This window comes from Solanum verrucosum, unplaced genomic scaffold (genome assembly GCF_900185275.1).
Source record: "Solanum verrucosum unplaced genomic scaffold, falcon-dt-bn FXZP01000281.1, whole genome shotgun sequence".
Lineage (NCBI taxonomy): Eukaryota > Viridiplantae > Streptophyta > Magnoliopsida > Solanales > Solanaceae > Solanum > Solanum verrucosum.
The window spans coordinates 1232867-1251418 of record NW_026020554.1 but is presented as its reverse complement, the minus strand read 5'-3'; the positions used below and the strand labels follow the sequence as shown (position 1 = coordinate 1251418).

Sequence of the window (18552 nt, the reverse complement as noted above, 5' to 3'; positions counted from 1 at the left end):
ATTTTGATAAGTTTAACATATATTTAAATTAAGAATATAAGATTCAATTTTTTTTTTTCAATTTCTAAAATTCCGTCTCAAGTAAAAAAAAAAAGCAAAACAAATTAAAATGAAGGGACTAAGAGCCCGTTTGGATTGACTTAAAAAAATAGTTTTTAAGTCAAAAATAAAAAGTCAAACTGAAATGACTTTTAAGTCAAAAAATAAAAAGTAGGGGGAGACCTACTTTTGGTTTTTGACTTATTTTAAGTCATTTTTTACCTTGTCAAACACTTCCCAACTTATTTTAAGTCAGTGTACTGGTAGGATCACGCGGTTATTCTACTAAGTGCAACATGCATAAGTCAAACAACAATATAATCACATGCATATATCGAACATATACAATATCATCACATTTACGAACAATGAACAACTTCACATGTCTCAAAATACACAATTATGACAAGTCATTGGTCCTCTCATGGAACCCAAACCCAAACAGTTAGCATACCGGAACGTGGTACCCGATCCAATGATTATGCCGGAACGTGGCAACCGATCCCATAATTATGTCGGAACGTGGCAACCAATCCAAGTTAGTTATACCGGAATGTGGCAACCGATCCATTCAACACACCACAATTACAATCACAAGTATATCCTCAAGATCATACAACTAAGTCATGATTTCATGGTAACCATCATTCTTCTATCTCATTTACAATAAGTATGATCAATAATGCAACATTCATATACATGTATCATAATGAGGCAAGAATAAACATACATCACACAATCATAGAATCACAACCATCACCTACCTCGAAACAAGCTTGAAACCCTAAGAAACTTGATCCTTCCTTTTCCGAATTCGTTCCGCTTGTTCTTAATCTACAAACAATCAATATAATACGGGAATCAATAAACAATCACTAATTACCCGGATTACTAACAATTCTAACAACCCTAGATCATACCCATGATCCCAAGTATCAAAAATAGGGTTGTTTCCACCATAGAATCTAGATCAAAAACCTCCCCCATCATTAATTGTCCATTCTATTACGTTCTACGAATCGAAAAACGGATTCGGGGAGTGAAAAGCTTACCTTTAGCCTCAAGAATGGTGGAAAACTGTTAGGAGTCGCCTGGGGTTCGTTCTTTAGCTCTAAAAATCAAAAAGTGTAGAATGAGGTCGTTTAGGGATTTATTTACGACTTTAAGTTGCGTTTGGCCCGCCACAACGACCTTCATCCTGCTTCAGCGGCCCCGCCAGAGCGGCCAAAACACCCGCCAAGGCTGCTTGCACGAACCAGTGAGCTATTTAAAGAATTCCAAAATCCCCATTTCACAACACACCCCTAATTAACGACGCTCAGAAAATACCCTTTACGCTAAGGTCGATTCCGGGAGTTCTACTCGCCCGAATATAATTCCATAAAGTCGTACAGATTCCTTAATGAGTTATCTATCCACCCATGTAATCATAATCATAAATAAATCACCCGATTGTTACCAAATTTTTCTACACCTTAATGACTCCGATTTTGTCAAAATTTGGACTAGGTTGGGAAAATCCAAATACTACGAAAAAAAATTTCAATCCCAAATTTTCCCCCGTTGGTGTTTCTATAACGACGAAAACAGGTCGTTACATAACTTATACAAAGTTATATACATATTTAATAATAGAATTTATATTACATATATACGTGAAATTGTAAGCGAGATTTGAAGCATAATTTTGTAAATATTTTGAAAAAAGAAACATTCTATGTTTGGTAAATGAAAAAGATCCTACTATATTGAGTAATTATAGGTCTTATTTTGTATATATGAAAAAAAATTAAAGCAAGGAAAATTATGTGACATAACAACTCAAGGCCCACTAATTATTCGATTTAGTGATATTTTAAAATTATTATAAAAAAAAATAGATATTCATTTTATAGTGGATTTTATTGTATGTTTTAATATATATATATATATATATATATATATATATATATATATATATATATAATGGCAGATTCATTATTTTTCACTAACGGCGTTCAAAAAATTTAAAAAAATATAGTGATTGAGATTTCCACTTGGAACCTCAAGGTGATTAAGGACCTCTAAACCACTGAGTCAACATCTAATCTTATGTTTAAGAGATCCAAAATCTATCATAATGTAATTTTTTATTGAGAGTCTGAGAGGGCCACATTCCCTTAGATCTTCCCATGTATACATGTACGACGGCTAATATATGTTGGACAAATTACTTAACTACACTCCTTTACTTATTTTAATATCCATTTATCTCTACTTATTTTAAGAATTTCAAAAATCCCTTATTTATCTATGTATCCCGTGCACAATGCTATGTATCCCGCTATGTGGAATGTATCAAACGCTATGTATCCTGTGCACAACGCTATGTATCCCGCATGTATCCCGTGCACAACGCTATGTATCCCGCTATGTGGAATGTATCAAACCTAATGTATCCTATGCACATCGCTATGTATCCCGCTATGTGGAATGCATCAAACCTAATGTATCCCGTGCACAATGCTATGTATCCCGCAAACATCATTTTTATGAGATTTTTGGTAAATAGAAAACTAGAAGGGATAAGATGTTATTTAGTACTTATAATATGTGGTTCCTATAATTTATACTATTTTATAACAATTTCACTTTTTAAGTAAGAAATTTTGCGAAGCAAATATTGATATAAGATTTGAAACTCAATAGATAATAAGCTCATTGTCAAAAATGTATTTTCAACCTGCTCTTTATATGCATGCGTGGTTATTTTTTATGGACCAAATACATTAAAAAAAAAATTATATGAGTGATGGTAAGATTTGATTTCAGAACATTATCTACTCTAATATCATTTTCAACACTCATCACCTTTTTAACTTCGTCTTTTTTTTAAAAAAAAATTAAGTACCGTATTTTTATATAAAAAATAGTTATATCATGACGTATGTCTAATCAACACACCATGTATTGCGTTCTCACCAAGTTCATTGAGTCACAAACATCAAATTAAATCACCTCATGCACTTTTAGCCAAACATATCTAGTGGTTGTTCATGCTTGTGTGTCACAAAAGTAGCTCCAAACATTATTTGTGGTAAATATAACATTGGAATCAGAATCCTTGTAAAGACATGTCTGTGCTTAAATCCAAGAACATAATCAAAATACTGTTAAGAGATGAGAAAGCATAATGAAGGGATGGATGGAGATGCAAATATATATGTTCAATTTTGTTTATTAGTGGTGAAGAGAAGATCTTTTGTATTTTTAATATGAATAATACAAATGATGTGATTGATTGATAATTTTTGTTAAGGAGCTTAGAATAAGATTTTTCCTCACACCTTTATCATCGTTATTTGTTTGCTTTGGCAAATGATGTGATTGATTGATAATTTTTGAGACAAAATTTACTTACTATTTTTACTAATTAATTTTCTTTTTCCTTATATTAATTTATTTATTTGCGGAATTAATTTAAAATTTGCATAGAATATTCAGAAAGGACATGCTCCTACATTTCCTCCTGACAGATACTATATATATTCTTAACAGGTGAATTCGCACCTCTTCAACCCAGTTAGTTTGTTATAAATAATGAGGTTTTCCTTTCGTTTTTATCATCGAAATTTACTTCTTCTGCATATATTTTCTACAAACAAATATCGAGTTTTCGTTTGCTTTGTTGCTGACTTTTAAATTCGATAATTGAAGTTTGAGTTACCTCTACTTTATTAATAGGTATATCCGTTTTATTCTAGGTGGAATTAAGAAATTCATAACCTTAAGTACAGTGAAAAAATTAAATTCCTTAAAGATACAAAGTAAATTTGTGACCTCAGATATTAATTATTTTCTTTTTTACCAGTTTTGTGGTAAAAAGGAAAAAAAAAACTCTACATATATGATTGAGCTTTCTGGAAATGATTTATTGTACAATAAGTATGTTATATACTACTTGATTCAAAATAATTTATTTATCTTTTTTCATTACATAATTTTTTTATGAGTTGATTTGGATTAGTAATGTATTCCAAATGAATCTAACATATTCTGATGGACATTTCTTGATATATTCCTTTCAAGCTTATAGACTGCATTAAGAAAAACACTAAGGACTATTATCAAATATTTTTCATATTCAGAATTCGAATTCGAGACCTCTAATTAAAAGAGGAACATCTCATTTGCTACACCACATCATTTGACTGTCACTTATTTCTTTGTATTTTCTCCTTTATAAGAAAAAAATGTGTGTTGTTTTTGAGTTTTTTTCTTCCTAGAATTAAAGTCAAAGCGTATATGAGTGGCCTAATTGTAGGTCAAAATAAAGTGGAATCAAAATCATCGAAAATTTGATTTGTTTTTTATATATATTCTTTTTATCTGTCTATTTTTTAAAAGAAAGTTTTGTTTAATACTCATATCGATGAAAGATAATAAATACTTATAAAATAATTAAAATACACGTAAAATATATCATGCTACATTTCATCAATATATATAAATATGAAATAATCTTATATTTGTTTTCCAAAAATAGATAAATTAAAAGAAATTGCCAAAATATTTCATGGACCAAACTGTCTTTTTCTTAAAATTATGGTACAAACGGTGAGGCCAACAAACATAAAGCATCTTTAGTGGATTATATCTATCTTTTGACATGTTGAATTGTCCTTGTCGATTGTCATCACTATTATGGGTTGTTTTTGTGAAGTATCAATAATGAAAATTTTAATTTGCTCGCCATGCATGTGGTTTGATTTACCATCTCTCATTTTATTTGACAATTAGATATGATTATGGTGTTAGAACAACTAAATTTATAGTGGTTCTTACTGTGACATTATATATATAGACGAATTCAAAATTTTAATTTTATATTCAGTTATTGAATTTTGACATTTTGTTTGAGTTTTCATCGGTTATAAAAATATGACATTTAAATAAATGAAAAAGGTAACTCAGACCTTGCAACCCTTACCTTACAGATTTCTTAGTTAAAAACTTGCCTTTTGATTTATGGATCAATAAAATATAAAAAATAATAATTAATCGAGCACAATTTAAAAGAAAAATCATCATAAACATGAAGTACTTCATATTTTTGGGTCTTTTAACATTTGTGGGCTACCTTTGAGCCGCCCCTTAGTAGTAGAGATTGAATTGATGGTTAATTGTCGTCATTTGCCAATGTGGTGGCCGATGAGGTGATCGATGCTTTGAGTAGGAAGACTTTTAGTATGGGGAGTCTTACCGGTATCAATGTAGAGAAGAGACCATTGGCTAGAAATGTTCAGAGGTTAGCCAACAGTCTTGTCCGATTGCAGATTTATGAGGATAGTAGTGGTTTGATTGCTTTTATAGAGGTCCGTTCTTCCTTAGTTGAGCAGAGTCGTGAGCGGCAGTTTGATGATGAGATGTTGTGTCTCATTCAAGATAAAGTGTTGAGAGGTAGCTGCTTGTCATCTTGGTGGACCTTCTTGTTCCTTATGTTATGTTTTGTTCTATTCGAGAAAACAAAGACATTACGATTTGTAATTATTTCTCAATTCCATATTTTATACATTAGAGGCTTATATACGTGACAACCAGATTTTTGGGGTTTTCTAGGATGACTAAGTTTTTCCGTTCCTATGTTATTATTGTATTACTTTCCGAATCTATATCTATATATATATATATATATATATATATATAAAGCTGAATATAGACAATCTGATGTGGCACCTCTCTATGGCCAGCATTCTTTTTTATCTTTTATCTCTTTTTTTGGCATTTTATATTTGTTTTCTATTTTTTATTTATATTTTGAAAAAACTGAAAGTGTTTAAATGCATTGTCCAATTAATCACACCATTTAAAACATTCATTACATTAAAATACATTTAAGTAAATGGAAAATGAAAGGCTAAAAGCTTTTCATTTTCCACAACTGTTTATATTTTAGACTATAAAAAGATTTCAGCATCTATAAACAACAACAACAATAATAATATACTTCTTAACTTTGCCTCCTCCTCTTCTTCTTCTTCTTCTTCACGTCAATCAATATCCGAAAATCAAGTTGTATATATACTTCTTTCAACAGTAAATTTCGTAGATTTGATATTATATGTGTGTCAGTGTCATCGTCATGACTCGTGAACAATTCATAATTTCAATAGATTTCGTCTAACTTCGTATTAGAGTGATTGATCACATTAATACACAATTCTACTCTATCCAAAGAGAAAAAAGAGAGTGACTACATTATTGTAAGAAGAAAGGTCATGCAATAACAATATCTCATCAAAATAAAAGACTTTTTTTGAACGAATGTTGGACTAGAATTCTTCCTACAAAGAGATCTGTGTTTGGAAAAAAAAATAGTTGGCTAAGAAATTTATATGAGTGAAGATTGTTCAAAGGACAAGAAGATTATTTCGAGAAAGAATCAACCTATTTATGGAATTCATATCAAATTAGGAGGAGAAGAATAAGGAAGAATTATTTGAAGAAAGAAAATCATTTTTTTAATGAAATTCTTATCAAATTAGGAGGAGAATAAGGAAAAATTATTTTGTGATTTGAAAAGAGCCGGAATTAATGCTGACATTATTTCTTTCATTTTCTTTGTTCCACTAATTCCTTTCTTCTTTAAAATATTTTCTATTTTATTTTTGCTTTATGCGTCTTTAATTAAATTTATATATAATATTTATTTCAGACATTAGGATTACACAATTATGTATGATGTTAATTCAAAAACAAATGTATATATAGATGTTCTTTTCCTTAAAGGATATTACTCGTACGAAAGAATTTATTATGTAGCATTATATATCCAATATTAGATTATTAGGATGCTGTATGAAAGTATTGGGGATAACATAGCATGTAAATATTAGTTACAATAAAGAATATATATATATATATATATATATGATTTCACCTTAAAAGAAGTATTTATTTTATTTTATTTTTTATGTGTGTGTTAGATATAGTGGATAAGTCAATTATTATTGAATTTATCAATGCTCTAATTTATTCATATAATTAACTTCTTTTTTTTTAAAAAAAAAAAAGCAACAAAGGAACTATTTTAAGTATTTCAAATTAGCTATAAAAGAAAATATAGATACTATTAATTGCTGGTGCAATATTTTAAACTATAAATAATAAATTCATTATTTTCTTTTCTATAGTGTTTTTGTAATATTTTTCTTAATTTTAAAAATTCAAAATCTTACCTTACAATTTATATTTAAGATAATCATATTTAATTCTTATCATCATCAATGTTATTAATCGATTTCTACCATTTCTCAATCTCATCATTAATGTTACTTGTATTATTTCCTTCAGTCACTTTTTTTTAAAAAAAAATTTAGATCATTTCTTATAATTAAAAAAACGTAAGATGACATGTTTCATTTAGCAGTATCATTATTTATCTTCTTTTTTTTTCAAAATATTGATATTTTTTTTTAAAAAAAAATTACCAAAAAACTTGTACAAAATCATATTTATTTCCTCATTAATTATTGGCATTTATTCCATTTCTTCAAGTCTATCTCTCTTATTCTCTCTCTCTCATCTTCCTTCAAACAAAAATGAATATAATTTCTTTATTTTTGTCATTTATTTTGTTTCCTTAGAAATGCCTCTTTTGCCACTTTTCTCTAAATAAAATTATCTAAATATACCACTAATAAATTTCTTATATAATTATGAGTCTTAAATAAGGGACGAATTCACATAATAACAGAGGATATCAATATTTGGATGATAATTTAACCATTTTCCAACCATTAAAACAATTATTATTCAATTATGGTGTAAAATTGCATTTAAATTATTATTTTATATTTTATCTTTTAAAATTCAATATTATATATATATATATATATATATCACATAAAAATGCATTTTTCCTTATTTATTTTATATCCTTAAGTACCTCTCGAATCTATTATCATTTTCTTCTCTCTTTTTTTCTCTTTAAATAAATTTGTCTTAATATACTCGATTATTAAAATTTCTTATATAATTGTGAGTCTTAAATAAGGGGAGAAATCACGTAATAATTTTGAATATTAATATTGATTGGATAATAATTTAAATATTTTTTCAAATTTTTATTTAGAATTCCCATAATATCTCCTCCCCTCATATTCGATCATTAAAATAGTTATTATATTACAATTATGGTTGTTAAGTGCATTCAAATTAAAACAAACATATGTTTAAATTAACCGTACAATATTAACAGATAGCAACCATCCAATACATAAGTTTCAACACTGATTATTATCAATTATATATTATTTTATATATATATACTTATAAATTTATTCTCTCTTTATGAAGATTCCAAAATAATTAAGCTTCCTTCTTCATTTTGTTGAACATGTATCAAATATTGTGAACATTTCTTTGTTTCTGTGATGAATCTTTGATTAATATATATATGATTTTCATCAAAGTAAATGTCATATCATGATAAATCGTCAGTTGCCAATTATATGTATTATTATTTTTTAGTTTTTTTTTTTATTTCATTTCAATTGTTCCATATAATCTTGATTTGTTTCATAATTTCCGAAATTGATATAAAATAATTTTTTTTAACCAATTAGTAAGAAATAGTATTACTTAAGAAATTTTTTAAATGAGGAGAACAAGGAAAGAATGATCTTCCAATTAAAGAGGACATTTAATTCCTTTAATCAATGCTATAACTTTCTTTCATTAATCTTCTTTTAAGAGTTTTTAAATTTCTTATATCATTAATATAATTTTTTTTTTCATATTTTGAAAATTTTCCTATATTAGAAATTAAAATATAAATATTGCATAAAAATGTCATCTCATAATTTTTTTTTACTTTCTCATATCACATTTTTATTAGAAAAATATAGAAATCAATGCAATATTTATTGGTATTGAAAAATAAGCAACAAAATAATAATTATTAATATTTTAAAAACAAGTTACATTGAATTTAATATATTAAAATATCAATTTTTTTACTTTTAATGACATTTATCATAGCAGTCATTATGCATAATAGTAGTTACATACTTACATGACCATATAAATAATATTGATTAATTTACTCCGATCGTTTTTCATATTAATGATAAGAATATCTATTTTTATATATATCTTTTCAAAAGAAATACATTTTAAAAAATATTAGTGTTGTTGTCTATGAAACATGATTGAAGAATTATATATAATTTTATATTTAATTTTTTGGAAGCCTTCCATCAACTTAATAAATGTTACACATTTTCTTTGTTTACATTTCCATTCCTTCTTTGTAATTCTTTGTTCATTTTAGTTTTGCTTTTAAAAATTTAGAAGTTTTGCAAAATACTTATGAATAAAAATTATAAAGTGTGTTTAGATTATATTTCAAAAAATAAACTAACAACTCATTTTAGATTTCAGAAGTTATATTATGTCATTTCAACATTCAAAAAGAAAAATATATATAATAAAATTTTAAATACGAAGTTTTTATCGATCGCTCGAAGCGCGAGTTGATTCCCTAGTTTCTTTCATATTGTTGGGTTTGAGGCTGACTTGTTTTGGTGGAATTAGACGAGTGTCATCACGTCTATTTTTGGATCGTGACAATATAATACTTCTCATCTTTTCTCATTCTTTTTCACTTGTCCCAATACAAAGTAAGACCATACTATTTATAGGTAAGGAATACTTTCGTGCAATGAATTTGAAAATTATGGATAGTAAATTGAATAAATGAATAGCCTAAGAGTTACATAAATCACAAACATAACGAGGTATATAGTAATTATAGGAGTTTCATAGAACCTTATTACCACATTTTATCACAAACTAATTGAAAATTAAGGGGAATGAAATGCCATCAATAACAAGTAAATGCTGCACAAAAGGCAGCACTTTATTGCCCTTCAACGTGCAAACTGCAAAGAATACACAACAAGTATTGTCAACGTGCAGCACTTGACATTGTCAAATTAAGAATACAATAATGCAATTTAATATAATATTAAAATGCTATAATATTAAAATAATAATAATATATGTTCTTGAAAATGTGGATGCAAAAAATATAAATGTGAAGAATTGTTTGGCTACTTTTCCCTAAACATGTAGCAATAGGCTACCCTCAAAATCAAGAGCAGAGCTAATGTGTTAGTAATAGATTCAGTTGAATTTAATAGTTTTGATTCAAATTTTATACCTAAGAGAAAGTAAAAAAGAGTTAAAGAAATAATATATTTGAATTATTATTTTTTCGCGGGATTTACATCTCTATTATCCCTTTTTCTACTTAAATTATCACCATCGATATATTAAAAAATACATTAATTTAGTAAATGGTGATAATTCAATTGCAAAAAGAAAATAATTGATAGTTGGTCTAGTCCACATCGAGATATATTTTAATACATAGATGATGATATATCGAGTAAGATAAGAGAACAATTGATAGTTCCAATATGTTTTTTACCCTAAACTCAAAGTTAAAACTATCAAGAGTTAAATATTAGCTTTATAACGAACCATATGAGATTTTGCAGAGTATATCCTTCTCAATGACAATATATGCTCATATGACTAGGGATGTTTATGATTGGATCTAAATTGATTTTTTTCTTAAAAAAATTTAGATCAATTAAATCGATTTTTAAAATATAAACTAAACCAACCAAGCTCATTTTTCAAAATTCGAACACTCAATATTTCGATGAGAATTATTTAATAAGTAGAATGGTTGATTCTTAGCATCTTTAATTTACACTCTCAATCAATAACTTTATTCAATTTAAGGCATTATGGCCTACTGGCCTTATATTTACGTGTCCTTCTTTTTCCCATTTTCAGTGAACAATTATGTTTACATCAACAATATTCCTATTTTGGTTAACTTTTGGATTAAATTTATTCCATATAAATAAAAGGTGGAATAAGTTATTTAGGCTATAATTTTGATTTTAATTCTAGAATTATAATCTTTGGATATTCTGATTTTAAATCAAATGACCTCTAAGTGTTTGGATATATCACATGACTAATGGTGTCGTTGTAGTTCTTTCAAATATCCTATTGATCAAATTATTGACGGCAGAAGTATTTTTAGATCAAACTTTAACTGATCAGAATATTTTTCTTTAATTTCACATAATTTAAAAATATTTTAAATCCTTTTTTGTAATATAAATTGTGTCGTTCACTTTTATACAAAATTCCACATATCATGACGAACCTCCCTTTCAAGCTTATTGCCTGTACATTGAAAATACAATACTCATCGAAAATCTGAATTCAAGCTTGAATAGAGAGAAAAAGATAATTTCTTTTTATATGTCTATTTTTTAAAGAACAAAGTTATTTGATATTTATACTGATAAAAGATAGAAAATACTTATAAAATAGTGACAGTACTATATGAACAGAGTTCGATATGAAAATTAGGTAAGTTGAAGTAATAAGAAAAGAAGAAAGTATTAGTAGCAAGAGAAGAAGAAGAAAAATAATAACTAAATTTGGAATTTTTTTGTCACGCTTAATTAATTTTCCCGATTATCTTCCTCAAAAACAATACTCCTTTCATATCAAAATAACTAAATTGTTGAGCTTTCTTTTTTATTAGTTCAAAATAAGTGAATTGTTTAAGGTTTAGGAGAATTGTTGAAAATTTCTTTCATTTTTTATTGTCATTTACATTTTGTAGGTGATAATTTCAAGAAAGTTATAATTGTTCATATTTTTTATTTTACTTTGAATTATTTATATTTTCAAGGATAATTTAAAAATAACTAAAAGGGAGTAAAAGTAGGGATGTTCAAAAATCGAATCGATCGATAAATAAAAAAAAACGTTATTAGTTTATTATTATTGGGTTAGCGGTTATTTAATGGTTTATAAAAGAAAACTATTGGGTTATCGGTTTGATATTAGTTTTTTAATATCGAGTTATTGGGTTAATCAATAACTCATTAAGAATATAATAATTAACTATTCTAATTTTTTGTCATACATAAATATCAAACAAAAATATTAATATAATCACTATATTAGACTAAAGCTTAAGGACCCTGCACAATTAATACTACTTAACTCTGCTATCTGCATTTACCCTTTAGGTTTTAGCATTACGTTAGTCTTTAGGTTCACAACATCAAAACCTAAAGAACTAAGAACAGTGACGGCTAGGGTTGCAACGATGGCGACAAGGATTAGGCAACAACTTTTTTTTTTATCCCTCCCTAGGAGTTCCCACCCCTTTTGCTCTCTTGGTGACTCGAACTCGCAACCTTCGGGTTGGAAGTGAGGGGTGCTTACCATCCGAGCAACTCCTTCTCGTCAATTAGGCAACAACTAGGGTTGTGAATTGTGAGTATTTGCTATACTTTTACTACACTAAGCAGAACTTTTGCACTCAATGAGTAATAATTTGATGTCTCTCTTTTTAATTTCGCGTCAAATTGGTGGACAAGTCATATATTTGTTTTGAAAGTATTTTCTTATTGGTTAAACAAAAAACCGAACCGTTAAAGACCAAAAATCGATAAATTGAAAATCAATAACAAATATGTTATTGGTTTGGTTATCGGTTTAGCATATTTAAAAATTGATAAACCGATCCGATAATACTTAAAATCGAACCGAACCGATTGACACACACCCCTAAGTAAAAGTGGAAAGTGATGTTCAATTTATGTTCTAAACTTTTTTTCTTAATGTATGTATATATCCATTTGCCTCAACAGTTCACTTATTTTGAAATTGAGAGGGTAACATTTGTTTCTTTTTAAGATTTCAATAGGAATTGAGGAAGGAAGAGAATTACAAGATAGAAAATCGAGCTTTCACTAACAAAATGAAAGTTCAAGTACGTAACTAATTGAATTAGGTGTGTCAAAAGAATGAGTTTTAGATTAAAATTAGAGATATTAAAATAGATTAAAATAAAAATCAGATTTAGTCATCACCCGCCCAAATTTACTTTAGGGAACTAAAAATCGGATTAGGCTCAACATGACTTGAATAAGAATTTGGTGCGATACCTTAAAGTTCGAAACTTTGGAGAAGCATCCACCGACCCGTTTGGTCCAACCGGAACCCGACACACCCTTCTCTTCCACCTAACCCAACACTCAAAATTTGGGGATTTTCCCCATTCTGTTCTTCAATTAGAAAAACTAGGGTTTGTGAAAGAATCATAATTAAGAGCAGTTTACAAGGATGCAGCAACCACCACCCATGATTCCAATGATGCCCTCTTTTCCTTCTCCTAATATCACTACTGAGCAGATTCAAAAGGTATTATTAGTTTTATCTTTTGCTACTAATTTCTACTTTTTTTGCTTTCTTGTGTGATAAATAGCTAATATTGTGGAATTTAATTGTTTTGTCTTTCAAAATGATAAAGATTACTACTTTATTTGTCTCTAGGTAATAACATAGTAATTTTGTTGTTTTTCTTTCAAATAAGGGAGTGGGTGGTGGGTGGGTTGGGGGTTTGGATGTGTTCCATACTCCTATGGACAAAACAACAACGACAACATATCCAGTGTAATTCTGTAGGTGGGGCTTGGGGAGGGTAGAGTGTACGCAGACTAAACCCTTAGCTTGAGAGATAGAGAGACGGTCTCCTATAGACCTTTGTTTGATTAAAATGGGGTAATGGCCTAATAGTCTTGGATTAGTTTCTTTATTTGATAGTAGTACTTTATTTTAGTCTTTATCAGGAGGCAGGTTATGTTAACTTTGTACGTTAAATCATTTGGATTATAAGACAAATACTTCAGATGTTTTCGTTGTTATTTCATCATAGAATTATCACTGGTCTTGGCTATCCATCTGAATTTCTTTTCTTGTGTAAGAACCAATGGTCTATGATATTCTTCTTACCTCTCATACTAAGGAATTATGAGGCAAAGAAAGAAAATGTAACTTTAGCTCAAGGAGAAAGGGATAAATACCCCCTTGGACTTGTCTCGGATTTTCAGTGACACACCTATATTATTACCATAGACTTTTTTTAAAATGGAATTATTTCCATCCTAAGAGCTGACTTGCATATGAAATGAGAACTAGGTGTTGACTGTTGACACACACTTTCACATCTTCTTTAATAGTTAATTTTTTTCGTTCTTTCTTTCTCACGTTTCATCCGCCATGTGTGTATTACCTTTAGCTTTCTTTGACCTTCCATATTGTACCAAGAGCATTTTTCACAGATATATAAACTTTATTTTTCCGAATCAAGCTCTAATAGAAGGAAGGTGCAAATGACAGTCTTGACTTTGTAAAGGTGTGGCTTTAACTGAATGTAGTGGTCAGGGGTCATATACCCGGTGTATTGTTGGGTGTTCTAGCAGAAGAAAGGGGTTTATTGGTGATGGAGTAGACAGGGGATGGGTGGTGTAATTCTCTATCTGACCTGAGCTTTTTTGTGATAGTGAGGGTTATGAAAGATGGTAGCTATGGTGGAATTTTACAAAGAAGGAAAAAAATGCAAACTCATCAAAAACAGTCAACAAAAACCCACCATATACCATCACAACAACAATTCGCAAAACCACGGTGTTGACAGATGCAAGCACCACCCACTCGGCCTCTCATCTCTCTTCTTCCTCGCTTGTATTATCATATCATTTGTTTGCTGTAAAAAGAATCCCATGCCTTACTGGTTTCTCTATCTCTGAAGTCTTTATGTGCCAGCTCCTCCTCCGCCATTTTCTTGTGGTTGAATTTAATTGCTTAGTTCCTTATAATTGCAAAAAACTTCTGTCTTTTCCAGTGGCGACTTGGGCAAATATTCCCCAAGCTTTGGGTTGTCCTCCCTGACTGACTCTTCACCAGAACTACAATATGTGGGGTCAATATTCCAAGGAAATTGGGAGATTGACGAGGATGTTACACTTTGTATTGGAGTTTTTTTTTTTTTTTTGGGGGGGGGGGGGGGGGGGAGGGGATGAAATGGAGGCTCGGATCGAGAGTCTTGTGTGTAAGAATGTACCACAGCCTTAGGGGTATGTTTTATAAAGTGGTGATTAGATCAACTATGTTGTATAGGGCAGAGCGTTGGTTGGTCAAGAACTCGCACGTCAAGAAGATGTAAATAACAAAAATAAGAATGTTGAGATGGATGTGTGGGCATACTAGGAGAGATAGGATTAGGAACGAGGATATCCGGTATAAGGTGTCTATCATTGCTGCTGTAATAATGTGGATTGGTTGACAGTTTAGGGATATCTTGTAAGTACGTCTCTTTTGAATTCACTAATACGTTGATGCTTAGTCCATTAATATGGTAATCTATAGATTAAACACGAGTTAGTATATTTATCTGTGCATTAAGCTTTGAACTTCAGAAAACCATTTCTTACAAATTTTTTTAAAAGGTGGTTATGTTTATGATTACTGAAGATCTGGAATAGTTTCTCTAGCAATTAGGAGTCAACCCATGTTCCAACTGGACCAATTTGCAAGAATTTATTTTGAAATCGACAGCATGATCATGTTTGTTGATTGGATAACACAAGTAGTAAAAAAATATTTGAAAATAATTAGGGTTAGAACATTTGATGAAATATCTTTTGACAATTTCCAAATATTATTTTCGACATTTTAACTAGAAGAATGAGACATACTTCTCATTAAATTTTTTATTTATGGACTCGGTACTTTTTAATCTTCTCATGAATGTAGGTGAATGGTTCACAGTTATGTTTATGACACAACTACTTTGAAAGAATAAATACTTACTCGGCTGAGTGGTTTTGCGGCCACCTCAGGTATTTCTTTATATTTTCAGATGTCAGGATTCTTGTGGTAAAATGGGTTTTGTTATGTGATGCAGTACCTGGACGAGAACAAGACATTGATTTTGGCCATAATGGACCATCAAAATCTTGGGAAACTAGCTGAATGTGCACAGTAAGTGGTGGCATCCCCATTCAACTCTTCTCTATGCTCTCTTATCCCTTTTGGTACTTGAACTTGTATGTTCTTTTGGTTTTAAGCATTGACATGTCACAATTATGATGTCATGTACGAAAGACAAGATTTTGAGATCTTGTATTGAAGTTCCACAACCAACTTCTAGAGCTAGTTTAATTGATATAATTTAAATGAGCATAGGCAACAACCACCAGATGCACTTTGGCCAAAATTTCTCGAGGCCCAACTTGCGTGTTTGTAACCAGATGCCGGTCTTTGCTTTGGTGTAGTAATTGAGTTGAAGGCTTTATTAGGTTTTGGGTATGTCGTTAAGACAAAATGTATGTAGAAAGATTGAGGGGTAGATTTAGGCAAGATGCATTTTGTGATAATAAGGATGAGTCTGCATTTGCAAAAGGACTGAGGTGAGAAATGCAATGCTAATTAGTCAGTTGGGTGTTTTTTTTTTTTGAGCTAATGGATGTACTGTTTATTAATCATAGTCTGTAATTGATATTTTATATTATAATTATTTTCTCAAGCGTGACACATGCACATTTACATACATGCTCTTTTTACACTTGGTTCTTTTTTCTTTACACTTCTCTCTTCAGATTATCCTCCTGTGAAGAAAGAGATCTATTGGGGGATCGACTGCTTGAAACACAGTTGACACCCTTTGTAGCAACGGAGCAAAGGAAAAAGGGGGAGGCTTTTTTGGTAGGGAGAGCTTAGAACAGAAGTGAGACCTTACCTTTGGTAGATGAGGGAGCTGTTAGGAGGAGTGCGGGAGAAGATAGGCTTGTCTTTTCATGAGGTGAAGGCAAGCAACAGAGATGGTCACGATTCAACAGAAAAGAGAAACAGAGCTCTCACGATCGAGTGCAAACAAGTCTTAAGAGTGTCAAAATAAAATTCTGGGATGATTTTCAGATTTGCGGGTACAGTATGGACTGGCTAAGGGGAACATAGGAGATGATGGTATGGCTCAAGCTAAAGCAGCAGATTCTGGCACAATATAATTACGGAAACCTCTCATGTTTGGCTGCAATTAGTTTGGGCTTTAGGTGTAGTTGATTAGTTGAATAAAGAAATAGGTGATAAACTTGCAGAGATTTAATCAGAACTTACAAGTATTGATTAGTTATGTTACATTAGTGTGAGCTTATAATTATTGATTAATTGTGTTAGCAGTATTTGAGAGAATAAATGTATAGTGTGACAATCAACTATTACCATTCATTGACCAAGTTCACTGGAGTTAAAATTTGATTAGCATTTTTATGTCATACGTGATAATGGTCGGTGGTCTTAATATTCCTATTTCATTATGAGATACATTTGTCTTGTTCCTAACTCAATCTATGGAAGTGCTAAATTGATTTTCCATTTGGTGTTTCCTTTACTGATGATTTAGCTCGACATCCTGATGATCTAGGTACCAGGCTAAACTTCAGAAGAACTTGATGTACTTGGCCGCTATTGCTGATGCTCAACCACAATCACCAGCTATTCCAACGCAAGTGAGTGACGACTAGCTTAGTTTATTTACTACTTATGTGCGTTTTGTTTATGGTGTTTGTCATGACATACAGATGGCTCCTCATCCTGCAATGCAACAAGGAGGATTTTACATGCAGCACCATCAGGCTGCAGCCATGACTCAACAACAAGGTATGTTTACTTCAAAGATGCCACTGCAGTTCAACAACCCACAGCAACTACACGATCAGCAGCAGCTTCAACATCAACAACTACAGCGACAGCAGCAAGGTATGCAACTTGGAGGTGCCAACAGTGGAATGCACTCCACTCTTGGTAGTACAAGTAATGTTGGCCAGCTTACAACTTCAGGTGCTGGTGATGCACGCGGAGGAAACAAACAAGACAACTCTGAAGCGGGTGCTGATGGTCAGGCTAGCTCGGTGACTGCCCAAGTCTCGGAAGAACGCAAGTGATGAACTTCTTAATAATGTACCAATATGTCCACTAAGGGCAGTTCATAGCAGGGGTTTAGAACTATGTTGTATGTCATGCTTTTCATGATGTGTTATAGAGAGAGGACTAGGTAGGTTGTGTTTTCCCTGAGCGCGTTCTCTGTTTCTCGTTCGAGTTAACCAACGTGTAGTTAAGAGGAAGAAAGCTTGTTTAGTTTGTGTACCAGTGCTTGTAATTCTGTAATAACATAGAACTGATGCTGTTTATTTCAAATAGTGAGTCTTATCGGCAATAAAATTATTCTGAATATGTTATTGTTGTTGCTGCTGCTTTACCTCACTACTAGTAATACTTTTGTGTGACAAAAACGGATTTTGAAGAAAATAATTTTTGGATTTCCTTATATATTGACATCATTAGTGATGATACATTTCACCTTCCTTAACAGTACATTGATTATATTAATAAGTATTTTAGTCACAAAATAATTTTTTAAATTACAGGCAATTTTGACATTTTACACAAGTTATTAAATGGGACATTAATTAATTAATGTAGGAAAATGTACGTTCCTTCCTTCTAATAATAAATTATTCTCTACTATGTGTTTCTAGAAATTATTCAAATTGTTTAAATCGTTAAAACAATGTTATTAAGATG

At 30.3% G+C, this 18552-nt stretch overlaps 1 protein-coding gene across 3 annotated transcripts; it reads left to right on the top strand.

The window, feature by feature from the left end:
- The first annotated feature begins 13127 nt into the window (after positions 1 to 13127).
- LOC125810178 (GRF1-interacting factor 3-like) lies at positions 13128 to 18199 on the top strand. Of its 3 annotated transcripts, none has more exons than XM_049489704.1 (4): positions 13128 to 13329; positions 15875 to 15951; positions 17393 to 17477; positions 17550 to 18199. In XM_049489704.1, exons 1-4 carry the CDS (start codon positions 13252 to 13254, stop codon positions 17910 to 17912), a joined length of 603 nt encoding a protein of 200 aa, XP_049345661.1. In that variant the 5' UTR covers positions 13128 to 13251; the 3' UTR covers positions 17913 to 18199. The 3 variants fall into 3 exon arrangements, with proteins under 3 accessions (XP_049345661.1, XP_049345663.1, XP_049345662.1); XM_049489706.1 differs by having other exon boundaries at positions 13238 to 13329; positions 15830 to 15951; XM_049489705.1 differs by having other exon boundaries at positions 13238 to 13329; positions 15810 to 15951.
- Positions 18200 to 18552: the final 353 nt, after the last annotated feature.